Source organism: Chanos chanos, chromosome 5 (assembly GCF_902362185.1).
Source record: "Chanos chanos chromosome 5, fChaCha1.1, whole genome shotgun sequence".
Taxonomy (NCBI): Eukaryota; Metazoa; Chordata; class Actinopteri; order Gonorynchiformes; family Chanidae; genus Chanos; species Chanos chanos.
In genome coordinates this window covers 20,247,271-20,273,999 of record NC_044499.1, presented here as the reverse complement: position 1 = coordinate 20,273,999, position 26,729 = coordinate 20,247,271, and the positions used below count along the sequence as shown (strand labels likewise).

Here is a 26,729-nt window from a genome sequence, read left to right as displayed (position 1 = left end):
TTGGCCGTCGTAGCAATACCAACTTATGAAACTTTGCACATCTCCCCTTGTCTATAGACTTTAGATTTTATAAAAATTAGTCATCGGTTAAGACATTGTTGTGAAGATGGGGGTACCAAAGTTTTATCGATGGATTTCAGAACGATATCCTTGTCTGAGTGAAGTTGTCAAGGAACACCAGGTATGTGACAAGCTAGCTGTTGCGCTAGCTTGATAGCTGACGCCAACTAACCTACTTAGGTTTGCGGAAAATTGCTAGGTTGCTATAGCTAAATATAGCGGGCCTCCAACAGTTTCACCTCCACGTATCTTTGCTTTCACAACAGATACCGGCTTGTCTGGTCCGTTGTATATAGTGCTACAATTTCCAACCAGTGGACATAATCCAATAAAGCTTTTGATGATGATTTTTATTTAAATGTTTAAGCTAAAGTTATTTGTCAGCTGCACTGATATATCACAGGTAGAAGTTAAGGTAACGTGAATCTAAGTCCACTGTGTAATTGAACAGGGTATATATGTGCCTCTGATAAACATAATTTGTTTTGTTTTCGTGAGTAATATAATTTCAGGGGGAAAAAACTAGCGTAAATTTGATATCCTGCCAGTTCTACATTGTGGCCCCTAATAGTTGTAGTTGACTACATTAAGCGTGGTTTACGTGGCTTTTACGTAGATTAGCTAATGCATTTAGCTAATAACGATTGTTCCTTGCAGACTATAACAACTCGATTGTGTGATAAATTAACCTTATGTTGGTATTGTCCGTGAGCTTTAGATAGACAGTAGGGCACTGCATGACGACCTCTGATTCGGGAGGATGGTATCAGGTTACAACGGAAGAGGCTGTGTTATCGATTCGATAACCTATTTCATAACCTGATCTTACATTGACACAGTTCAAAAGGCAAACTCAGTTGTTTATTCACGTAATTTGCATCACACCAGAAAAGTCAAGCGTATAGGCTCTTTGCGCTGTGTGTACTTCTTTCAGATAGCTACAGCTGACAAAAAATAAATGCGGTCAATCACAGTAACCTTTCCTGATCTCTCAGATGTCCATAAATGAATAACTGTCCAACCCAAAGTTCTTTTCCTGTTTTGAGAAAACTCACTTTTATAATTAAATATCAGTAAGTAGTCATGTGGTTTCATTAAATAAATGTAATCTGATGAGTAACGTAGGTAATGTGACAGTGTGCCTTTAGAAAGAGTATAGTTGCGGTCTTAATAGAAGGATTGTTACTGGCTGTGATATTGTCTTAAGGCATTTGCGTAGGCCTGCCTGAAATAGGGCTCACTGTAATTATGTTTCTAAAAATCCAAATCTCACAAAATCGCACAACTACAGAGCTTGTTACAGTCATGATTCAGAGAAGTGTTGTGCCAAATTGAGAAACATGGTACTGTTACTTTGTCTTATGTGCTAAAAGTGTCATCACAACAGCAGACTCTGACATTTTCATGTTGGTCCATGTCAAACATGTACTTTTTGTCCATCAGATCCCAGAGTTTGACAACCTCTACCTTGACATGAATGGCATTATCCACCAATGCTCCCACCCTAATGATGAGGATGTGCACTTCCGCATCTCTGAAGAGAAGATCTTTGCCGACATCTTCCACTACCTGGAGGTGCTCTTTCGTATCATTAAGCCTAGGAAAGTTTTCTTTATGGCCGTAGATGGCGTTGCTCCACGGGCAAAAATGAACCAGCAACGTGGGAGAAGATTCCGGTAAGGATGAAAAGGCCACTTCATATCACAAACTTCAGAGTGCTGGATGCGAGCCTGGATTTGAGTTGAATAGTTGAGAGATGTAGTTAAAATGATCAAAATACTGATTCAAAAATTTGAAATACTTCACAAATGTTTATTACAAGTGTTTTTGTTAAATAAACAAAGACGTGGTACATTTCAGTTTAAAACACATTTAGCTTTTAACTGTCATGCGTCATGACATTTAATGGCATTTTACGGTGATGTAACTATGAGCGCATGGCATTTTACTCATGTTACACAATCTCACTCCACTTTTCAGTTGGTGTCACTATAGCCTTTGTTACTGTGTTGTTTCAGAATAATAAAATGTATTGATTCTTTTGTGAAGGTCCGCTAAAGAGGCAGAGGACAAGATAAAGAAAGCTTTGGAAAAGGGTGAAGTATTACCAACAGAGGCCAGATTTGACTCAAATTGCATCACCCCAGGTTTGTGCACCTTACAGTTCATCAGTCTTCAGATTAAGCATTTTTTTAAAAGAGAATTCTGTCCCATAGAGGTTAGACAGGTTGGAGGTTTTATAATTAACCTAGTTGTTTTAGTAAGGGCTACCAAACTCTCAACTCTAGGGGTTTCGGCTAATAACATTGTCATATATGTAGAATAAACACGCAGCAGATGCAACACACAACATCTAAAAGAAGATTTAGTGGGTCAGAGAACTTTCAGACAAGTAGTATATCTACACCTCTTGTTTCTCTTTTCCTGTGGCATAATCAGTTGAAGTATAAATGATACAATAGTGATCACATTGTCAAAACACAAGTGACTTGCAGTTCCCAGACCAGCTTATGTTTTGCATCGCACACATTGTGTAATGACCACATATAGTGATGATGACCTCTTAGGTAAACTAGTAAAGTAATGTTAAGAACTTTGAAAGTTTTTTTTTTTCTGCTCCTTTATAGGAACAGACTTCATGGCCAGGTTACAAGAGCAGCTGAAGTATTTTGTTCACAGCAAACTGTCTACAGACAAATTGTGGCAGGGAGTGAATGTGTACCTGTCTGGACATGAGGTGAGGGACCAAGTAATGTGTGTGTGTGTGTGTGTGTGTGTGTGTGTGTGTGAGTGGAGGTACAGCCTGCTGTAGTGGACTGTACAGTGTTTTGTCTGTGGGGAGTGGAAACGCTGATTTGCAGGGATTATTTTGGGTTTGGGGTGTATGTATGTGTATATCCACAAGAGAGAGACTTCGCAACCTCACAAGATCTGTTTTTCCTGATAGACGCCTGGAGAAGGAGAGCACAAGATCATGGAGTTTATACGCTCGGAGATCGCTAAACCAGGTCACGACCCCAACACACGTCACTGCCTCTATGGCCTGGACGCTGACCTGGTGGGTGACCTTGTCTGTGTGTATGTATGTGTATGCGTGCTCTCAGACTGTGTCAGGTTAAATTCTTAAATTCTATTCTGAGCTCTGTTTCTCTCTTCTGTTTCTGTTCAATCTAGATTATGCTTGGCCTGACCAGTCATGAGCCTCACTTCTCTCTCCTCAGAGAGGAGGTGCGCTTCGGGGGTAAAAAGACACAGAAGAGGTTTGTGTTTGTGGTAGATGAATACATTGGGGTGTAACGATTCACTGATACGAATCGGAAACCGGTGACTGCATCGATACGCGGGCCCCTGGATTGAAATGTACCATGAACCGGTCGATTGCCCAATTCTTAAGTTAGGAATCGTTTGACCGACAACACCAACATGGTTTACAGTACAAATCTAAAGTCTTAAGTTTGGGAGACATTTGGAGTTTATAAGAAGGAAGAAAAAGTAATGTCTTCATTAAGCAAATGTTAAGAACTGTGCACCAAATCGAATCACTGAATTGCTGATCGTATCGGTGAATCGCTACACCCCTATTAATACGTTTTCTCTGATGATGGGGTGGGGGCATGCTTATATAAGTATAAATTGGCGTTTTGTTTGGAGTGCAATTCAAATATTCAAATGTGACAACTGAAGTTGAAGGAAATTATTTTGATGCAAAATAAACTGAACTCACAGTATGTCTCTCTTTTTTTTACTTCCAGAATAACGGCTCCAGAGGAGACCACCTTTCACCTGCTTCACCTCTCTCTTATGAGGGAATACATAGACTATGAGTTTTCTGAACTGAGGGTGAGTGAAACACACACCACACACACATACCACACACACATTACACACTCATTACAGGGAAACTTGCTAACAAACACACTTACAGACTTTTTATCTCATTCTTAAAGCAGAGCAGGGGACAAAGGCTGTCATAGTCAAGTCATAGAATGTCATTTCCTAAGAGAGACAACACTCTGGACAGAGCATCATGTGCATCTCTCCAGCTCTCATATTAAAATCTCACTGTATGCTTCCATTGTAATGAAATGTATTGTTTTTTGGCTGTTGACAATGAAATCTTTTTTGTATGTCAGCCTAGTTGTGAGAGTAAAGTCTTGTTTGTCTCTGTGTGTGTGTGTGTGTGTGTGTGTGTGTGTGTGTGTCTCTTTGACTCTTAGAATAAGATCTCCTTTGAGTATGATCTGGAGCGTATCATAGATGACTGGATCCTAATGGGCTTTCTGGTTGGGAATGACTTCATCCCTCATCTTCCTCATCTGCACATCAACCACGATGCTTTACCACTGCTCTACCGTACCTACATCAGTGTACTGCCCACTCTGGACGGTGAGTAACTGGCATGCTTACTGGCCAATCACATACATCCTGACCTGATCAACCAATCACAGAGTGGTCTTGGCTGTACCTTATTGCTGCTGCCCATGTTTGAATTCTGCATCTTCCTCAAAGGATATCTCTTTCTTTACTTATCTACAAATGGAGCTCTGATGAACCAGCACTCTTCAGCATAGTGAAGACTATTAAGTTTTCAAACATTATTTGATCGATTTAATTGTCAGTCGCTAGTTATGGATTCTGTGTAGAACATTTTGAACAGGTGCAAGGGTGGGGTCTTACTCTTGAGTCGACACTGTGGGAGAGTGTTTTGTTAAAAGGCCAGAGGGACCCCGCCCATGTTATCTTTAGCACACCCGCAGGCCGGATCAACATTTAGCAGTCTGTAGAAGCGCGTATTCACATTTGACAGAGGTACTCAACATGGACTGCAACATGGACCATCCAAGTGTTTGTTTCTGTTACACTGCAAGCTGAAATTGACCCAGGAGTGTTTTGTGTTTTATTTGTGCTTTTGTAAACACCCATGCAGGGTTCATGTGTGTGTTTGTTATAGTTTGTTCTCTAACTCTTTCTGTTTGACTCTCTTCAGGCTACCTCAATGAGAATGGACGCCTCAACCTCGCCAACTTTGAGAAGTACCTGGAGAAACTGTCAGATGTAAGTGTGATTTTCTTTGTCTGTGTGTGTATGTGTGTGTGTGTGTGTGTCAGGTCGTCGTTCAGAGCTGGTTAAAGGTGGTGTGTGTCTGTGTTGATGATGGGGCGGGGGGAGGCAGATCATTCATAGCTGGTTTAAGGTGCTCTTTTAGTGTGTGTGTGTGTGAGACAGGTTGTTCAGAGCTGGTTTAAAGTGGTCTGTATGTGTGTGTGTGCGTATGTGTGTGTGTGTGTAGCAGGTTGTCCAGGTTGTATGTGAGTGTGGCAGGTTGTCCAGGTAGTATGTGTGTGTGGTGGGCTGTCCAGGTTTTGTATGTGTGTGTTTGAGTGTGTGTGTGCGTGTGTGTGTGTAGCAGATCATTCAGAGCTGGTTTTAGGTGCTCCTTTTGTGTGTGTGTTTGTGTGTGTGTATGTGTATGTGGCAGGTTGTTCAGACCTGGTTTAAGGTGGTCCTTGTGTGTGAGTATGTGTGTGTGTGTGTGTGTGTGTGTGTGAGAGAGAGAGAGAGAGACAGTTCGTTCAGACCTGGTTTAAGGTGGTCGTTGTGTGTGTGTGTGTGTGTGTGTGTGTAACAGATTGCTCAGAGCTGGTTTAAGGTGGTCTTTCTCCCTCTCTCCTCAGTTTGACCGGGAGCACTTCTCTGAGGTGTTTGTGGATCTGAAGTGGTTTGAGAGTAAAGTTGGTAATAAGTATGTGAATGAAGCCGCTGGACTGGCTGCAGAGGAGGCCGGGCACACGGACAGGAAGAAGAATAAGGTAAGCATAAGATCCACTAAAAGATCTATCCGTTTCCTCTCAAAACACACACACACACACAGAGACACACACACACAGAGACACACACACACACAGACACACACACACAGAGACACACATAACACACGCACACACACACATATAATACACACACACACACAGAGACACACACACACGCACACACACACACACACAGAGACACACACACACACACACACACACAGACACACACACACACACACACACACAGACACTCCCCAACAGTCATGAGCCATAAACTTGGGTAATATTGGTAATATTGGCCTAATGTATTAAAGGCAAAACAGGTAAAACTACATGTAGCTCAAAAGTCAAAACTATACAGTAGGAGAGCAGCTACAGAACATTCTGACTAGACTTAGACTAAGTTTGTTCTTTGGCTCAAGTCATCTAGCTAACTGCAAAACTGTGTCCAAGGAGACTTGGTTTTGTATTTGTTTTGTGCTAAGAGTTGTGCTGCCTCCCATGAGGCTGGTAATTGTACACTGTGCTTTGGCTGCGTTTGGCCAGCAGTCCTCTTCCCCCTGTGCTCTCGGACTCTGTTTTTGTTTCTGTTGTTGTTTTGTTGGTTTTTCTTTGACTGCTGTGCTGTTATTCTGTTATTGGATGAGTAGGGTTGCTCTTTGAGTTCTTTTGGTTTCTTTTTGTGGTTAACTGAATGTATCCATGTGTTTGACTGCTATTCCCTTTTGTGTCTTTGTAATGTGGTTTGTTAAATGGTCTCCTGAGGCATGTTGGCATGTCCTGTGTGTGTGTGTGTGTGTTGCTTTTGACTCACTCACTTTCTCTCTCTCTCTGTCTCTCTCTCTCTCTTTCTGTCTGTCTGTCTGTCTCTCTCTCTAGTCTCAGGAAGACTCTTTATGTCTGGCAGCACTTGATGGAGAGAAGGCTCCATGCAGAGGTACAGACTGATCACTGCTACAGTGACCTCTAGCAGAACAGCCTCTGAACTGTTCTAGCCCATTACTGATCCATGCAGATACTTGAGTAACTTTTTTCTGTGCAGTTTATTTATTTTATCATTGCTGTCATTATTCAATTAATAATACAGCTCAGCAATCCCAAGTTGTTTTAAGTAAAAAACAAAACAAAACACTTATTTGATTATCATTGGCGATCGTGTGAAAGTTACAAATCTAACAATGCCTTCTGCCTGCTTGCTGAAAGCCATGACTTTTAGTAGATTTTAATAAACATTTGTAGTTGGAGTATGTTAGAACTGTAGTTCTGATGATAATGAAATTAGCAAATGAAGCATGTGCTGGTATTGACACCTCCTGTTTCCCATCATGCATCAGAGGAAGATGGGGAAGATGAAGACATGTTTGAGGCTGAGTTTCGTCAGTACAAGCGCACGTACTACATGACCAAGATGGGTGTGGAGGTGGTCTCAGAGTGAGTAATCAGCCATTTGTCCTGGGTCACAATAAGGGAGCGTCTACGGCGAGAACTTTCTGGAACTGATGTTGTGTAAATCTCAACCATTAGTAATTCTCAAACAGACTGACGAAAGTCTGACTCTCCAGAGCAGTCTGGTTTTTTTTTTTTGTTTTAAGTTTATTTAAGGTGGGGTTTTTTTGCTTGAGTTGGGGGGGGGGGGGGGGTTATGTGTATTTGCTCTTTTTATAACACGCTGTGTTTATCTCTGCGACAGTGAGTTTTTGGCTAATCAGGCCCTGTGCTATGTGGAGGGTATTCAGTGGATCCTGCATTACTACTACCATGGAGTTCAGTCCTGGAGTTGGTGAGTTTACTCTGTGTGTGTGTGTGTGTGTGTGTGTGTGTTAGAAAGAACTGGTGTGTATGAGTTAGGTGTACTGCTGTCATGTGACACTGTGGAAAAAGGTTTTAGTGGTTTGAACATGTGCATAGATTAAGGCGCTTGTGTTTAAGATCAGGGGAATTGTATTAATCGGCTTTCTCGCTTCTTGTGTTAAGCATTTCCTTAACTGGCCTCTTCTGGTGTATATGAATTCTACACCATGTGTGTGGGTATATGTGTATGTGTGTGTGTGTTTAATGACTTCTAATCTCCTTGTTCCTGTGTTAGGTATTACCCTTTCCACTATGCCCCCTTCCTCTCTGATGTGCGCAACATTGCAGAACTTAAGTTGACCTTTGATATGGGCAAACCCTTCATGCCATTTGAGCAGCTTTTGGGTGTTCTGCCTGCAGCCAGCAAAGATCTGCTCCCCAAGTGTTACCAGGTAAGACGCACACAACATCTCTCTGGTTTTGTGCTCTGATATACGCACACATACACACACACACTTACGTACACACATCTCTGGTTCTCTTGCTCTCTGTCACTTTCCCTCTCTCTCACACGCACATATACACACATCCTCTTTCTTTCACTCTCTCTCTGACCCACACACACATACACACTTTCAGCTTCTCTCCCACCAGGCAAGATTCTTTGGTTTTAAAATGTAACACAAATCAAATAAGTCTCTTCAAAGCTGGAATAATAAATACGCACTCAATGTTAGTTGCCACTCTGTCCTCAAATAAGTTATTTAATAACCGTCCTATAGCACAACAGTAGGAAACTGGCCCTCAACTACTGATTCCTACAGACACACATTCACAATTCTCTCTCTCCCTTATATCCTCTACCTGTCTCTACCCCTCTTCTCCCTCCACTCTTACACAGTCTTGTCTGTTTTGCCTGATTCACAGCATCTTATGACATCAGAGAGCTCTCCTATCATAGAGTACTACCCCCAGGACTTTAAAACCGACCTGAACGGCAAGCAACAGGAGTGGGAGGCTGTAGTGCTCATCCCTTTCATCGACGAGGTACGATCACAGCGCTTTCTAGTGCTAAAACAACACTGTTCACCCCACACACTCATTAGAGTGAAACAACACTATTCACCCACACACTCAGTAGAGTAATACAGCACTGTTCACCCCACACACTCAGTAGGGTAAAACAACACTATTCACCCCACACACTCAGTAGAGTAATACAGCACTGTTCACCCCACACACTCAGTAGGGTAAAACAACACTGTTCACCCCACACACTCAGTAGAGTAAAACAACACTATTCACCCCACACACTCAGTAGAGTAAAACAGCACTATTCACCCCACACACTCAGTAGAGTAAAACAGCACTATTCACCCCACACACTCAGTAGAGTAAAACAACACTATTCACCCACACACTCAGTAGAGTAAAACAGCACTATTCAACCCACACACTCAGTAGAGTAATACAGCACTGTTCACCCCACACACTCAGTAGAGTAAAACAACACTATTCACCCCACACACTCAGTAGAGTAAAACAGCACTGTTCACCCCACACACTCAGTAGAGTAAAACAGCACTGTTCACCCCACACACTCAGTAGAGTAAAACAACACTATTCACCCACACACTCAGTAGAGTAAAACAGCACTATTCACCCCACACACTCAGTAGAGTAAAACAGCACTATTCACCCCACACACTCAGTAGAGTACAAACATACTGCTTAGTGGATAGCACAACAGGTGCCTGTTGTTTTTGCTACATCAGACAGCTGCTTACTGTGAAATTGGATGTGTTGTGGACTGTAATTGTCAAAAATATTCAGTGAATTTTCTCACAGATCTGTTCTGCAGAGGTTTTATTGTATTGGTGTGTATGTGTTTGTGTGTGTCTGTTGTGTGTTTCAGAAACGTTTGCTGGCAGCGATGGGACCTTACAATGATCTGCTGAGTCCATCCGAGAAGGCCAGGAACAGACACACAGAGTGTGCCCTCTACAGCTATGATAAAGAGCTAGACTATCCTTATGACTCGCCCCTGGCACAGATCTTCCCCAATATCGTCCACTGCCGCGTCCGGTACACACACACACACGCGCGCACTTACATACACCTACACACCTAAGCAAGTATTCACATACATCCTCTGTAATTCACACACACTCACTCTCTGTAATGCTCTCTGGTATTCACAGACACACACACACACACACACACACACACACTTACATACACACACCCCTAAACAAGTATTCACATACATCCTCTGTTTTCTGTCATTCTCACACACACACACACACACACAGTCACACACTCACATACACACCTAAACAAGTATTCAGATACATCCTCTGTTCTCTGTTATTCATACACACACACACACACACACACACATGCACATGAAGAAACACATACAAAGTTCAAAATTAAAGTTTATTTAGAGCCCAGTATCACTGTTTAAACTCTCAAAGGGCTTTACATGCCCACAACAAACAAAACAAGATGGCACCCCCTGACTTAATCCTCATAACTGGCAAGAAAAAACTCCCTAAAAACCCTGACGTAACAGCGAAAAAAATGGAAGAAATCTTGAGAAGGACCACAGACAGAGGAGACCTGTCTTATTCACAAATACACACACACACACACAGACATACACATAAAATGTATTCTCTGCTTTCTTTCTTTCGCACACATACATACGCAATCATTACATTCAAATACATGCGTATATTCCTCAGCTGTCAGCTTGTGTAGCCATATTTAATAAACGTGAGGCTTGAGTTTGCTCAAAATATCTCATGAATTTTACACATATCTGTAAAGACTTAAGTGAATACATATAAAGCTTGGAGCCAGTTCTTCCATCCAGAACTCTCCTGATGATTAGCTGCAGTAACTGTGTGCTTAATTCTGTGTTGTATGTTGCTGTTCTGTGCAGGTCGACTCCCATCGCCATGGACTCTTGGCGTGTGCCTTTGGATCATGTCCAGCGTAGGGTAGAGAGAGGTTCACTTTACTTCTGCGGTTTCCCTACCTTACAGCATATCCGCCACAAAGTGAGCCACACACTGTATACTGCGTCACAGTGCCTCTCAGAGAAAAACAGCTTTTGCTAAATAATGAGATATTGTCATTTTGTGTTACTGTGCAGGAGGATGTGAAATATCTCAGCGCTTTGTTTCAGTCAGTAGTCCTCTGATCAGTCAGTAACCACAGGGCAACTTCTCTCTCCCTCTCTTCTCCTCCATATCTCTCTCAGTTCTATAAGAAGAAGAGTGGTGTACTGGTGTTCCAGCAAAGCAGTCGTGGGGAGAACATGATTTTGGAAATTTTAGCAAACCAGGAGGGGGAGCCGGTGAGCTTACTTATAGTACATTTTTCCAAAAAATGTCTACCATCCATATATTATTTGTGTGCGTGTGTGTGTGCATGCACGCATGTGTGTACTGTGTGTAATGTCAGTGTTTGTGCCCTGTGCAGGAAGCTGAGAGTGTGGCAGCCCAGGTTCTTGGGAAGTCTGTGTTTGTCAACTGGCCTCATTTAGAGGAGGCTCGAATAGTGGCGGTATCTGACGGAGAGACCAAGTAAGCTGTGAATGGAAAAAGGCACACTTACAATAATAGGGGCCAGCCTCTGCAACCATAGGCAAAATTAATGAAAAGGAGCCACAGGCATCATTTTATTTTGCGTGTATTTATGCCTTACTCAGTAAGAACTTCTCATAGATAGATATTTTAACCTAAAGCATTCATAAATCCGGAGAAGGTCGAAATAAAAGTTTTCTTTTGCTTCATAGTTCTCTCTCTCTCTCTCTCTCTCTCTCTCTCTCTCTCTCTCACACACACACACACTCTCTCTCTCTCTCTCTCTCTCTCTCTCTCTCTCTCTGTGCAGATTTTTCTTAGAGGAGCCTCCAGGGGTTCAGAAGTTGTACTTGGGAACTACTCCTCCTCCAACTGATGTGGCCTATTTGAGTGATAAAGAACAAAAGGAGTGGGTGAAAGAGGTCCAGGGCCTGACAGAGCAGTAAGAAACCTCTCTTATGGCCTATATCTGCATATTACCTTTTTTAATGAGATCCCACAGTCTATCAACAAATCTCGATTCATCTGTCTCTTTGCGTGATTTGTTAATGGAGCACTTCAGTAGTCATTTACCAGAGTTTTCTATTCACTTGCAGTCTACTTCAGCCAGTCTTCCAACACCATCCATCATTTAGTATTCTCTGTGCCGTATCCAGTTAGTTATGAGTCATAGGCCTGGGGGACACACGAGGGCAGTTTGGACAAAGCTTAATTTTTCACTGTGTGTGAGATGGAGGAGCTGATACATATCGCCCTTCTCTGTGCTCAGTTTCAGCAAACGGAAGGGCATTACCATTAATGAGACAGAGGTCGTATTGTATGGGCAGCTGCTGACAGGGAGAAAATATGTGCCCGGTTCTAACGGTCGAGTTCATCTGGAGAAACAGTGGGCCAAACAGATCCTGCCCTTCGCCTACCAGACGGTGGTCAAGGTAAGACGTCTCTACGAGCAGCCCTGTGTGAGACCGAGGCCGGATATTCACTCATAAAATTTTCATGCTTTCATTGCCGTACTCCTAATAGACACCCAGTGGGCAAAGCCATCAGTAAATGTCAGATATGCAGGCGATAATTGTTATGAGAATTATAATAGAGAACATTAGTCATGTCAGTTCTTCATTTTGTAGTTCTCTCCTCTTTGTATTTCTCTCCTTCTTACTTTATTGTGTTCTGCACATATGCTCTCTATTATTCTCATGTTTTCTTTCTCTCTCTCTTTTTTTTTTTTTCTTACTTCTCCAGGACATCAAGTCCTTTGACTCCTCGTTGTCACGTTTTAAGACCTTGGATGAACTGTTTCCCCCAGGAACCACCGTTTTTATGGTGGGGAACCCATACTATGGTGCCATGGGAGATGTGAGTAACACTATCGTTACACTGGGCTTCATCCTAAGGAGGTCCTCAGTTCACCAAAGTATTTATTTCAGTAGCCATCTAAATGTACAATTACAGCTACATTTACATTGTCATTTGGCAGATGCTCTTACCCAGTGATTTTCATATGTACAGTGTATTAGTAAAATACTCTAAGTTCAGTTTTGTGGATGCACAGTACTGCAGAGAGAAGTGATTGTGACAAAAAATGCAAGATATGTTTGATACGTGTAGAGAAATAAAACAAAGCTTGTCCGTGTGTCATTCGTATGAGGTCTCGTATTTACAGTAATTGCAAAGACCACAAAGTCCATGTCATCATGCAGTGAACTGAATAATGCACATTAATGAACTGAGGACTGTTTAGTGCAGAGTATTTAAAGAGTCAAACTTTGGTTTGATGCTGTAGGTGCAAGATTCCAGTGATGTCATCAGTGAGGGACGGGTGCGTGTGGTCTTCACTGTGCCCTGTGAGCCTCAGCTTGATGCCTTAATTCAGAACCAGCATGTAAGTCCTGAAGCCCAGATCCAAAGCTCTTCAGTTCAACTGGATGCCCCATTACTCTCACTGTGCCCCTGTCAGAACATAACCCTGGAGTATTACACTCACCCCACCAGTTAGACAGCTGTCAACAGACTAAATCCCTCAAACAGCCAAAACCCAAAACAGGGTTGTGAGTCACACATTGTCCCACATAACCGACACGCCTATCTGCAGATGTCATACAGCTTCATATGCTCCACATCTGTTCTTAGCATTCCATTCTCTTTGGTATTTTACCTTTCCATTGTACTCTTCAGTATCTTAAGGGTTTTCTCACTTCATCCTCTCCTCCATCTGCCCTACAGAAATACTCTGTGAAGTATAGTCCAGGCTACGTCCTGGCCTCTCGCCTTGGCATCACCAGCTACCTCGTCTCCAGGTTCTCCGGGAGCATCTTCATTGGGAGAGGATCCAAGAAAAAGTCAGTGGTATTTGGATTCAGAATCTGATCCAGATTCACTCTGAAAATCCAAATCCAGATTTTCATTTAACCTTACATTTACAGTCAAAATCAGATTGTCACTAAGATTAGTATCCTTTATATTGAAAACTTTAATGTTAGATTTCAGGCCTCAAGCTTTTTATCTTCCTGGTTTTGACAATTGAAACTCTTTCTTGTTCTCCCTCCCTCCCCTTAATCCCTCTTTAGTCCTCACGGAGAGCAGAGGACCAATGTTGGTCTGAATCTCAAATTTAATAAGAAGAATGAAGAGGTCCCTGGCTACACCAAGAGAACAGAGAAAGAGTGGCTGTACTCAGCAGCCGTAGAGGAATTACTGGCCGAGTACTTAGAACGGTAAATGAGTTTATGAAAAGATAGTATGTCTTTGCGGTATTTGTGTGTATTTGAGATGTCTTGATTTGTAATCTGCGCTCCAGATTTTCCGAGGTGTTTGATGCAGTGTCCAGGAACAGTCATGATGATATCTTCTATGAAGATGATATCTGGCCTGGAGAAGATGAGAACGGGTACAGCCAAACTTTTTCTCTTCATTATACCAATTCCAAATTCACTGTAACACTACTGTGATGTTGATTACAAAATGGATGGCCTTTATAATGACAGAGGCAATAATGATCATATTAATGGGTGTGATGATGGCCATGATGATGATGATGATGTTTGTGGTGATGAAGGAGATAATGGTCTGTTCCAGGGCAGAGAAGGTTCAGGAGATTGTCTCCTGGCTGAAGACTCATCCCGTAAGCTCGTCGTCCAGAGCTTCATGTGATCTGCAGATCCTGGATGCAGGCATCGTGGAGAAGATAGAAGAGGAATTAGAGAAAACTAAGGTGAATGACACACTCAGCAGCCAATCAGAACACCTTGAGGGCGGCCTTGAGTAGTTAATACCGTTAGTAAATAATGAATAATGTTAATCACTTTACTTGGCCCTTTCCTCGACAGCCTCTCGTAATTCTTTGTGGACTTTTCCAAGGGACTCAGAGTGACAGGCATACAGAATAACTGAGCATTGCAAAGTATGATGCATTTTAGCAAACAGGTACTTCTCTTTCAACTCTGTCCTCTGTTTCACAGGCGAAGAAAAGCAGTAAGAAAGTGCGGGTCACTGTGAAGCCACATCTGCTCTTCAGGGTAAGTGTCAGTGTTTATGTCTAGCTCCAGAACTGTAAATGTCTCCTTGAAGTCCTGTCAAACTACAATTACAGAATAATAGATGGAAAGAAATGAGACCACATCATAAGACTGTGAATGAGTTGAGAATTAGGCAAATGCATTGTGTCATTTACAATTCTGTTCTTATGTGCGTAGAAGAATGAACTCTCTGTGATGTGTGTTTTTGCACATGCGTGTGTTTAGCCTCTGGAGCAGCAGCAGGGTGTGGTTCCTGACCCAGATGCTGTGTATAACCTGTTTGATCGTGTGGTCAATGTCAGAGAAGGTTTCTCTGTCCCACTTGGTCTTAGGGGAACCATCATTGGAATCAAAGGAGGTACAAACATGCATTTGATTGCTTTTATTCTCATCTGCTGTGCGGAGAAACCTCAAATGATCCAAAGTCTTTAAAGATCTAAGTGAATCACGACATAATAAATGGCCTGATCAAAATTTACCTCGACGTTGTTACAGGTGATGACATAAATGAAAAAACAGTATGTGTGCTTTGCTTGGATGGTGCAGCGGAAAAGACGCTAGCCCATTAGTACTGTCTGGGGCGCTTGATTAGTGGTGGACAGTATAGGGAGCATAGCATGAACGGCTGCACGTGGTACTGCAGGAAACCCTCCACCATTTAGTGAAAAGGAGTAGTTGGTGACTCCATGCATATTTTAGGGGATATATGGTAGTCTGCAACCCTACCCAGCCCATCACCAAGTTGTCAGTGGATAGATTATTGACTGCCCTGTCTTCTGTCTTCCACAACTGATCCTCCCTTTCCCCTGCTCCTGTCACTCCCTGTCTCTCTTTCAGCGGATCGAGAAGCTGAGGTCCTGTATGAAGTGGTATTTGATGAGGAGTTTGCTGGAGGTCTCACTCTCAGGTACTTTTCTGCTCTCCTGTTAAGAATTAATGTATGAATGTGCATTTGAAACCGTGTAAATTACCTCAATGTTGTGTGAAAGCAGACCACTACTTATTCAAATCAACGTGTTATATAATAACAATGATTTTTTTTTATAGTTCACAATTAACAACAAACCGAATGGGTCAAATTTTTAAAAAAATGAATTGTCTAAGAAAAAAATGTTTACTTTGTATGTAATTTTATATTTTAAATTTATATTTAAATGTAAACATTCTGTGGTTGGCTATTTGACTGACAGGCTGACTGGAACTCTGATTGGTTGTTTTATATTGTAGGTGCTCTCCAGGGCGGGGCTACCGGCTGCCCCCGTGTGCCTTAATTAACTTGAGCCATGGCAGCCGTCTGGAGCAGGGCTCCCACAAGCTCACGGCCATCGTCAAACCTCAGCCTTCATCATCCTCTTCACACCATGCACAGAACAAGAGTCAACTGGGTGCTCTCAATCACTCCCCACGGTCTCCATTTATACCCACACAGGTAACGTGCGCACAGACACACACACACACACACACACACACATACACGCACAAACACATATATAAGATTATGAAAGCTTTTCAAGCTGCTACCTCATATTTACAGTCCATTGAAAGTTCTGACATAATTTAAAGTCCATGACATGGTAACTACACTGTAATAGCCAGAGGATTTGCTGCCATTAAAGGCACTTAGAAATCAATCAATCAATCAGTCAGTCAGTCAGTCAGTCAGTCAGTCAATCAATCAATCAATCAACCAATCAATTTATTTTGCCAGCAGCAGAACGGCAGACTCAATCTCAGGGCTGATACTCAGGGTAACAGACAGTCTCCCCACAAAGCTCTTAACCAGAAAAACCAGCACAAGGTAAATTACTGTGTGTGTTTGGTCTGCATGTGTGTTAATGTTAACACATACAAGAGAGCGATAGAGGGTAACCGCCGTGTGTGTGTGTGTGTGTGTGTGTGTGTCTAGGGCTCTGGGAAGCAAGAGGAATTCAGTAATGTTTGGCAGTCTCTACAGAATTCTGGAATGCCACAGAAACCACCAGCTCACTGGCACAACGTAAGTCCCCATACCGAGTTACACTTGAGCTTTAAGCAACATGGAAATATTTGTCTTTGTAAGGGTTTGTGTGTGTGTGTGTTTGTCTGTCTGTCTTACATTTGTATGCAAGTCCTAATATGTTGTGACATGGATATGATATGCGTGTTTTTGACCATGTAATATTTTGTAAGGATGCATGTCTCTGTGTGTGTGTGTGTGTGTGTGTGTGTGTGTGTGTGTGTGTGTGGGCGCGCGCGCGCATGAGAGTTTGTGTGTATATATATGTGCGTGCGTGCGTGTGCGTGTGCGTGTGCGTGTGTGTGTGTGTGTGTGTGTGTGTGTGTGTGAGAGCACTACCATGACTCGTATGTGTTGTTGCCAGGCTCAGGCTGGGAAGAGTGGCCCTTTGGTCAGCCAGCAGAAACAGCGGGAAGGCCTGCACCAGCAGAGCCAGAGCAACGACTCCTCTGGCAAAACAGTACGTTATCACCGCGCTACTCTGCTCTTCATTTACTACACCTCAGCGTTAACAACCTCCTCTGGCATCTACAAACAATACAGATCACTCCTGCAGATCTAATCTCTCAAAACCTCCATCAGCTACCAATTACCATCACCATTTTTACTCCAGAATGGATTAAAGCACGGAATTCTTTTCGTAACTGATTAATTTCACACTGCACAACATCTGATACCCCAATGTATTTTAGGGTGCTTTGACACTAGAGCTTTTGGTGCGGACCCAAGTCAGCTTGAGCTGCTGGTACGGTTCATTTTGTTGATGTCATTGCTGATTTCCGAACTTGGGTACGCGCCAAGGGACCGTATCCAAGTCCTCCAGAAAACGGGGTTCTGGGGTACGGTTCACTTGAACTCTAGTGCGGCTCGCATTGGTGTGAAAGCTGTCCGATCCAAAACCAATAATGATCCAAATGCTATTGATGACGTGTAATTTGTTTTATTAATTAACATGCAATTTTCAAAAAACGCTAACAACCTTAAAAATAGACTAGGGGACAGCTGAATGGCAATTCACGCTTGTTGCATCTAAAAACTATTTGGGAAATGATTGCAGGTAGCCACACTGTTCGCTCACCTTGAGGGTATGCGTGTATGCTCTGCAAGCAAAACTGAAGAATTCATTTTGCATTGCCGCCTGTCTCCGCCAAAACCTCCTTATCCGAGCAGCTCGCTGACAGCGAGACGCATTGATGACTTAGTGAAAATGCCGAACTCAGTTATTTTTGTGTGCTGATATTAACAAAAGAAAAAGAATAAGAAGGCAAACATACTGTGGCTTTCCATTTTGCCCCCCTTTTAGTGTCGTTGCTTAGCAACATTGGTGAATAAAAGCTGCATGTTCCTTATGTATTGATGATGTAAACGGACCGGGAATTGCAACCAAAAAATGTGATGTGAAAGGAGACCGGGGGGGGGGGGATAATCGCACTCGGGTACGGACCAGCAAAACGGGCCAAGTGTGAAAGCAGGCTTAATTTCCTATCCAAAAATATCATTTGCTCCAGGGTTTCGTTCAGATGATTTCTTCACTCATTGCAGTGGTCTCCAGATGAACCCATGCCTTTAAAGTGTTTTTGTTTGTTTGTTTGTATTTTTAGAAAGATGCAGTTAATGAGGGTTACGCAGGTCAGACAGCAAGAAACTGCACTGAGTTTATCTCCCAATACTCCAATCAACCACTTCAGTAGATGACCGATAACCGCAATGACCTTACAAATCCTACAAATCCCATCAGGCACTGCTGCACATATTCTTCAGCACTGTGTCTACGCTCAGGACGCATTAACAAAGCATAATTAAAAAAAGCATTGACGCAATCAGAGCTGTGTTAGTAGATTATATGATGTTTTGAGCAGGTCTAACTTAGGAGGTGCCACTGGGTTACACAAGTGTGAATCACTCTATAATGTCTTTTTAATGCGAGATTCAACTGGAAAGAGATTTTCTGTAGGTATAGTTTTTTCTAATTATTTCATTAGTAAGTTGCAGGAACAGAGAGGTTAATATGTTTGTAATTTCATATCACGACAGCTTAGTGCTTAATGTTGCCTATTCTTACTCTGCTTTTTGTAGGTTGAAGGTCATCTAAAACAGATGTTTGGTAAATCTGATAACAGTTTATTTATTTTGATCTTGTGTGGAACAAAAAGAACACTGAATTTGATCTCTTCTAGAAGTCTAGGTGTCAGCATAGTCAGTGGACCCAGGGTTTATCTCATAATTCTGACATGCAACATATTGTCCTTGTGAGAAATGCTTATGTTTCTGAGTCAAACATCTGATCAGTCTTGGCAGTAGTCTGTGGTAATTCCAGGCATAAACTGGGAGGTAAACCAGAGAAGAAAAAGGAAAACAAAAATAGCGTGAAAGCAGAGAGAATAGAAGCATGGCATGCCACAGACTGGTGCTCCGGACTGTGCTGTGTGAGGATACTTCTCTCTATAGTCAGTAGAATCATTCTTACTATATTTAAAGCATATTTATCTCAGATCTGGAGTGTTTATGGAGGAAACGGTCCATGTCAGTTAAGCTGTTATTCTGTTCTGTTAGGAGTGTGATCTTTATCACTGCTAGAATCAGTGATACAAATCATATAGAGTCTGTCTGAATAACTGCTGTTCTCATTTTAAGTCAACAGAATGAACGCGGCAGATAGAACCATTTGAGTTGCGCCAAACAGATCACGCTGGCCTAACTAATGTGTACGAGTGTTGTGGGATACTGAGCACTCTGAAAATGAGGATTAGCACTTACTCAGGCTGTAAAGTTACTTTGAGAAAAGACATCGGCCACCTACAAATGAAAAGTCCTCATAGAAATGTGTTCATTTAACAATATTGTGATCAGCCTTTTTCGCCGTAGAGATTCCTGGCTCATAACAGCCTTTAACCTGAAGATCTTTATCATCATTTTGTTTGTATGTGTATTTGTGTGTGTGTATGTATCAGTGTGTATTGCTTTTTTTTTTTTTTAAATGGAAGCGTCTTCTCCTGTTACATAGTTGACTGACGTCCTTCTTGGTTTTGTAGGGTCCTTCAGGCAATATAAGACTGCTGAAGAGGAATGAAGACTTGAGTGGTGCTTTCCCTCAAGGTGGCAAGGTAATGTATTGCCCACGCTAAAACACACACTCATACACACATACACACACACACACACACACACACATACACTCATACACTGTGTGATACACAGACCAAAAATTTGCTGCGTCTGCAAAAGCAACTCCACAAAATCATCATCTCGACTAAACTTATCTTTTAAAAAGGATTGACTTCCTCACCCCTTCCATTATCTTATTTATTTCCAGGTCTCCTCAGAGTTTGAAGAGTTAATTGCCAATCTGAAGATCTCTAAGGGCAATGAGCCTGCCATGCCACTTCCTCCAAAAGAGCCACAGGACCAGTCAGGAGAACCTCTCTCTCCTCAGTCTTTTGCCATGGTATACACTCTCTCACTCTGCTCTCTCTTCCCCTCAATGCTCACTAGGGCTGAACGATTAATCGGTTTCAAATCGAAATCGTGATTTGAAACAATGCGATTAGCAAATTGCAAAGGCTGCGATTTAGCATAGGTCATGCAGCACAACTGACCAAGGGTTTAAACTGTCGTGTCAGTGGTTTTACAAATTCATGCCGTCCGCCTTTTGTGACAGTCATGCTCGCCAATCAGAAGTGCCGTGCTCCTCGTGTACCAATCATGCTCACTAATCAGAGGTGACCCAAGGCGACTTCGTACACACCCACCAACAAACACGTGAAACCTTAGGAAAGCGTTACCTCTGCTGACCCAGAAGCAACACTGGACAATTTAGTTCGGAAGAAAAGCAGCACCTCAATATTTAGATGCTGCGTCTGAGCCATAAGTGAATGACCTACCTATTTCAATGTAAGAAAATGTTTACAGAAAGGTCGTATTGTTTTCTTATTGGAATTGTTTTAGTTTTTATTACTTTTATTACTTTAGTTTTTATTACTTTATTCTTTCGTTATTACTCTTTATTATGCGGCTATGTTGAATACTCGATTCTGATTGGTCAATTAGGGCATTCTATGGTCTGTTATTTCTGAATAGCAGACCGCTGCTGTGAGTAACAGGTCGTTACTATGGAACAATTTTTTTAGTAGAAGCAATAAAATCATTTTTAAATCACTTCGCATCGAGGTCCTGCACCACCCCCTCGGGGTTAATTTCGCTGTAATGATCAGCTCGCCGTACATTATCCCTTACATGTTCACTCACTGACAGTCATGTGTTTATGTAGCCGTGTGCAGAGACAGGAAAACAGTTTTTCCCGCCATACTTTATCTTACAGGCGTACAAAACTAGTAATCTTGTAATAACACAATAACGGAAATTTTTAGTGAATTAATTTACTCTGATGACATAGTTGACCTAGTGTCATGGTGCACTGTGTATTTGGTGTCTGTTCTTAAGTACTGTAGAATTTCCTGTGTTCAAGATTGTGTTTGAAATGGTGTGATGTTACACTGTCCTATGTACAGAAGGGGACTCTGATGCTGAAGGAGATGTTGAAGATTGACAGCTCAGGTACGAGTAGCTCTGTGTCTGACCCCACTCCCCAGACTGATGTCGCTAATACAGCCAACGCCAACGCTTTCACAGCAGAACAGGAAACGGGCCACCAAGAAACTGGGTATGCAAATATCAGATGTTTCAGAACCACATTGTTACTTACTACACAGGCTTTTTATTGAATTACTATTTTGGTTTACTCCTGAAAATGTATTAAATAAACAGCCATTCCATCTTCCTCCCTCTCTCTCTCTCTCTCTCTCTCTCTCTCTCAGCTGCAAGGATAAACACATCCCAAGGAGAAGCTCCTGGTCCTCCTTTAGCTGCCCAGGCTCCCATAATACCAGGTGTGGCATCTGAGTTGGGCCGGATCTGTATGGGCCTGGGAATGAGCCCGCCAGAGTTTGCTTTCCTGCGAAGCAGACAGGTCAGTACGCTGTCTGGTTTTCCTCTACTGCCTATGTTGGTTTTAGAACAATTCCAGCTCTAACATAACCATATCAGCTAGTGTTTTTATAATGCAATAATGCAATGCAACATTTTTATTTTGCTATTTCTAGCTTTTGTTCTGTCTTTAACACGTTCTGTTCTGACCCCTCTTTCTCTTTTGGTCTATCTCCAGGGGCTAACAGTGTGTCAGGTGAAGTTGTCCAATGGTCTCCTGGTTCACGGGCCCCAGTGTCAGTCAGAAAATGAGGCCAAAGAGAAAGCCGCACTCTTTGCTCTGCAAAGACTGGTATGTTTCCATTTTCACTATGTTTGTACGCAAGACAGTGGGAAACAGCTGACTGTCAGCCGTATACACTGCTTCGTCATCATCACACCACAATGGCAGGGTCAGCTGATTCTATCTACAATTAATGTCAGATGATATGAACTTTTTGAAAGAGTTTGGGCACTGTTGTGAAATTAGCCCAGACAGTTTTGAAGTGGAGTATTTCCCATAATTTTATTGAACGTTTCCAATAATTAACACTTATTAAAACAGTTAAATTTGTTTACTCTTTTGAAACTACACACTTCCTGTTCCTAGTTGCTATGTCTTTATAGTATTTTGATTGCACTGTTCCCCAAAGCTTCTTAAGCTCCCAGACTAGTCACATTAGAAATAAATAGAGATGCCAAGGTCAAAAATTCAGAGAATATTTTAAAAATGCAGCCATATTCCTTCAGTAAACAGATGAATTGGGCTGTGTTAATCCCCAGTAGTGAAAGTATGTCAAAAATAAATTTTAGGTGACATTGTAGGGAAAGTAGCAATTAACTTCAGAGGCATTTCTTAAATTAAGTTGGTATTTCAGAGAAGCACCAGGCTTTAAATTGCTTCATACTGCTGAGATCTCTTCAGTGCAGGAGTAATGATGGTTACATGTGAGCACTGCTCTGAGAGCTGTACGTGATACCATACCGCAAAATAAACTGGTCTCTCTGGCTTCATGTCTGTTCACCTGGATGACAGTTCACTAATGTTAACTGGGTGTAGATGACTGTATGATATTCCTTGAGGAGTTTCTCAAGGATCTATTTTTGGACCACTTTTGTTCTCTCAGTAAATGCTTCTTTTTAGTTAAGAATGTCTTTGAACATGTTGTCGGGTACCACAGTTCACATATGTATTTGTGTTGTTTCAGATGCCAGTGGTCTATATTTGCTTCTCAGCTGACTACACAGTTTTATGGAGATAAACATAGGCAGTATACATTTACCGATAAACATAAGCATAAGGAGTAAAAACACTTGTTATCACCTGGTCCTATAGGCAAAGCCTTAAATAAGGGGAACCCAGGACTTGTTTTCCGGCCATGAATTGGGTTCTGAAGTCTTGTATCAGTAATGTGACAAAGATCGACCTTTTCCCCTAGGGAACTTTGCACTGGGTTAACTCTTAACTGTGGTTTTGTTTTTAGTTGGTTCTTCTTTTTTACTGGGTTGCCTAAGAAGATAATTAACAGACTGTCAGGTTTTTAAGGTTTATTTTAATTCTGGCAAGAGCCCAGAAGAAAGAGGATATGATAGTCATTCCTTCTGTATTACACTGGTTCCCTATTTCATTCAGAAATTCTTTTCATGATTTTAAAGTTCCCTAGCAGTCCCTTAGGTGTTAAGTGCATTTGTACAGTATATTTCTGAATGCCTTATCTCATTACATTCCACATTGAGTTTGTATGTCATTCAGTACCCGCTTACTTAAATGCTATATCAATAAAACTATTGTTTTGTTACCAGTAAAAGTTATCTCACATTTTTCATGATTTATCATTTTAATTTCTTGGTACATTGTAGAGTTATGTGGAATAGCTGGGCCTGGTTTGTCTTTATGTGTCAGTGTCAGTGTGGTGTAACATTATACTGATAACAGTGGGGGACCTGCAAGTGTTTACAGTTGTTCTGAGCCATTTACTATGATCAGTAAGTGTTAGTGTGCTCAAATCTGTTGTATGTTTTATGCTTTTATCTGTGAGTGTGATCAGGGAGTGTGACCTTGCTCTTGTCCCTTACAGAATTCAGTTGGCTCTTTCCCCCTGGCTCCTGCCTTGTTCTCTGGTGTTCAGCCAATGAGACCACTGGGACCCCATCCCTCCATGTTTGGCCAGCCTGCTGGTGAGTGCTCTTTCTCAGTAACCATCAAAGGTCATCTTAACCACACCGCGAATGGGCATAACTCCCTGCCTAGATTAGTAGCTAGATTGGACATTGGAAATTGGAGATTGGAAATTACATTTCTATGTTAAATTTGCTGCGCTGTCTTTGGAATGAACCACAGCCATTGCTGCCTAGCTCATTAGAGAGATTGAGGTATTCTGTCACTCATGTTTTCTGGTTTCCCTAACGTCCTTCCTGTTTCCAAACTTTCTGGCTCACGTTCTTGGTTTCACGCTTTTTGTAGGAGGTCTTTTGATGCCCCCACAAGGCTATGGACCTCTTCATTGGGGTGTTCAGCTCCCTCACCAGGGCCAGCCATTTTACACGGGGACCTTCCCAGGCGCACGGGCCCCCCCACCATCAGCCCCCATTGGCTCTCACAACCAGTTTGTCCCTCTCCAGGTAAGACTGGGATGTTCTCTGGATGTTTCAAAGACTGTCAGCTCAGTCAGGCTTCAATACCCTTGACGCTAGTCAGAACCACTGTCCTCCCCCCCTCCAACATTTACGCTTGACTTTTCAGATCTGAGTCGCTGTGAGTCAGCTGTGCTGTACCTTACAGTTTTTTTCAGTATCTTGCACAATGTTCTTTAGGTTAGCATTTTTTTTCCCCCATAAGAAAAGGGATCGGTGTAGTTCTGATTTCACGAATGTCTCATTTTCAGGTGACTAAGAAACGGGTTTCGGGTCGGAAGAACCAGGAGACAAGGGAGTTTACCAACTCCAGTCTAGCCAACCAGAACCAGTACCAGAATCAGATCAGTGAAACGTCACAGACCCTACCAGCCCAGTCGGCAACAGCCCTGCCGCAAGCCGCAAAGACACCCCCAGCCAGCATCCAAGATCCAGCCGAAAAGCCTGGGCCCTGTACACCTAAAACACCCAAGCAAAACCCCAACCCTCACACACCAGGCTCTGCTTCCAAGAGGAAACACAGAAAACTGGCGGTGAATTTTGAGGCTGCCAAAGTGGCGGACTAAATACTCTATACAATGCTACCACGTAAAACCTTTTTTAAGAAAGTATTATCATTCTAAAATGTATGAAAACAAAAGAAGTCACAATTATGGACCGAATAGCAAGTATTTTTTTTGAAGGGGGTTTCTGTAATATTTGTAAGATGAATCTTGGTTCTCAAACACACCCAAAGCCATTTTGTATTGAATTGTATGTTTAACTGGAATCTTTGGTGATGGTAAGCTTCTTTTAACTTTTTTCCTCTTTACTACTTTTTTGCACCAACACAATCTTTTTTTTATCCCCTTTTGGACTGACGAGATCATTAGAGATGTTTCATCATTGCCCCCTGTCTCTTTACTTTGTCCACTGCCAAATTCTTAGTCTTTTAGTGGATATTTTTCAGTGATGAGTTTTAAACTTTGAAAGGTAATTATTATACTTTTGTACAATGCATTGAACCAAAAAAAAAAAGTATGTTTTTTGACAACTAACATAACAACTGAGACTGCGTTATTCATTTTATTTGCTATTTTATTAAAAGTCAACACAGCACCGCAAGACCTTGCATATATACCCGTTAATTATGATACACATAAATAATACTGCACAAATCACAAAGTAAGATTTGTTTGGTCACAGCACCGCCACTCTGGTCCATCTCACACTGGCAGCTCCTTTTGACTGAGGAATAACCTTGTTAGCAATGAGCAAACATAATTCAGTTTGAATCAACAGGAATGTGAATAATCCCAAACCAGTTTGGAATACTCTGCAGCTGTCAATGTATGGTCGCGGGATTAAGTGTGTTTCTGTTGTATTGGGAAGTGTTTGATGCTTCTTACAGTGCAGTTGTGCTCTCTGAAAAATGGAACCTTATGTCTTTTACTTGAGTCAGAATCTGGAGGTAGAACCATGTTCTTCTAGGGTTATGACTTGGTTGGTCTACATAAATTCTTGGAGAATGAGTGTTCACACTGGCTGTTGTCAAGCCCCTTTTTTTTAATAGACCTGATAATGTGGTTTGATGTCAAGCCATTACAGTGTGGGGTTTTTTTCTGTGGTCCCCCCCCTTTTTTCTTTTTTTTTTTGAGTTTGGTTTCTGCAGTGGAAGATTTCTATTCCCAGTTTTTAAAATGAAGTTTGCATATTTAATTCCAGTCATTTTAGGTACACTGTCTTAAAACTTGCTTTATGGAAAAACAGTTTTGATGAAAGAACCTCTTCATATAAATATTAAATTTATGATCTCTCTCTCTGTTTTCTTACTAATTGGGCAGTACCTAATGAGTTTACAGATATGTAAAAGTATATTTCTTGTTATGCAATTTTTTTTTCTCTCTCTCTCTCTCTCTGCATAACTGTACCTTACCGTATCTCCAGAGTCTGGGTTTTGAGATGTTGAAGTACAACTGTACACAGAATTTTATTTTGTAAATTAATTTGGTGGTTTATTTGATAAACACCAAAAGCAAAATAAAACACAGACTGCCCTCCCTTGTTTGGAGGGAGCTGTAAATAGACCTTAAATAAACCTTTTGTTATCATTATGCCTCTTGATTATTTTGCGGTGTTTTTTTTCTTGTACGGAAAGAATTTCCTCACATTCAAGAGATTTGAGAGGCAAATGGCTTCAGCCGCCCCCAGCTTGAGTTACAGTATAAATAGTAAATAATAAATTATAATAAAAAGTGTGATCCAAACATATACACTGCCCCTTTAAGAACCATCCACTCCCACTTATCGACTGATATGTGACGTCTGCATTTGTACTATTGTACTGAATTAACCCCGTTTGTTTTCTAACATATCGTAACTGATT

At 41.8% G+C, this 26,729-nt stretch overlaps 1 protein-coding gene across 1 annotated transcript; it reads left to right on the top strand.

Annotated features, from left to right (window-relative positions):
• Nucleotides 1-26,461, top strand: xrn1 (5'-3' exoribonuclease 1). Its single transcript, XM_030774489.1, has 43 exons — nucleotides 1-181; nucleotides 1,504-1,736; nucleotides 2,110-2,207; nucleotides 2,688-2,797; nucleotides 3,008-3,118; nucleotides 3,235-3,320; nucleotides 3,813-3,900; nucleotides 4,278-4,446; nucleotides 5,048-5,115; nucleotides 5,736-5,870; nucleotides 6,753-6,810; nucleotides 7,208-7,304; nucleotides 7,564-7,653; nucleotides 7,960-8,116; nucleotides 8,592-8,711; nucleotides 9,580-9,749; nucleotides 10,612-10,729; nucleotides 10,933-11,028; nucleotides 11,154-11,257; nucleotides 11,568-11,699; nucleotides 12,027-12,189; nucleotides 12,500-12,613; nucleotides 13,041-13,139; nucleotides 13,481-13,596; nucleotides 13,825-13,971; nucleotides 14,055-14,144; nucleotides 14,333-14,468; nucleotides 14,716-14,772; nucleotides 14,998-15,130; nucleotides 15,610-15,679; nucleotides 16,000-16,201; nucleotides 16,481-16,570; nucleotides 16,679-16,768; nucleotides 17,133-17,228; nucleotides 19,801-19,872; nucleotides 20,082-20,213; nucleotides 21,277-21,336; nucleotides 21,377-21,428; nucleotides 21,583-21,734; nucleotides 21,930-22,043; nucleotides 23,809-23,908; nucleotides 24,195-24,352; nucleotides 24,616-26,461. The coding sequence occupies exons 1-43, from the start codon at nucleotides 107-109 to the stop codon at nucleotides 24,928-24,930; spliced, it is 5,073 nt and encodes a 1,690-aa protein (XP_030630349.1). The 5' UTR covers nucleotides 1-106; the 3' UTR covers nucleotides 24,931-26,461.
• The last annotated feature ends 268 nt before the right edge of the window (nucleotides 26,462-26,729 follow it).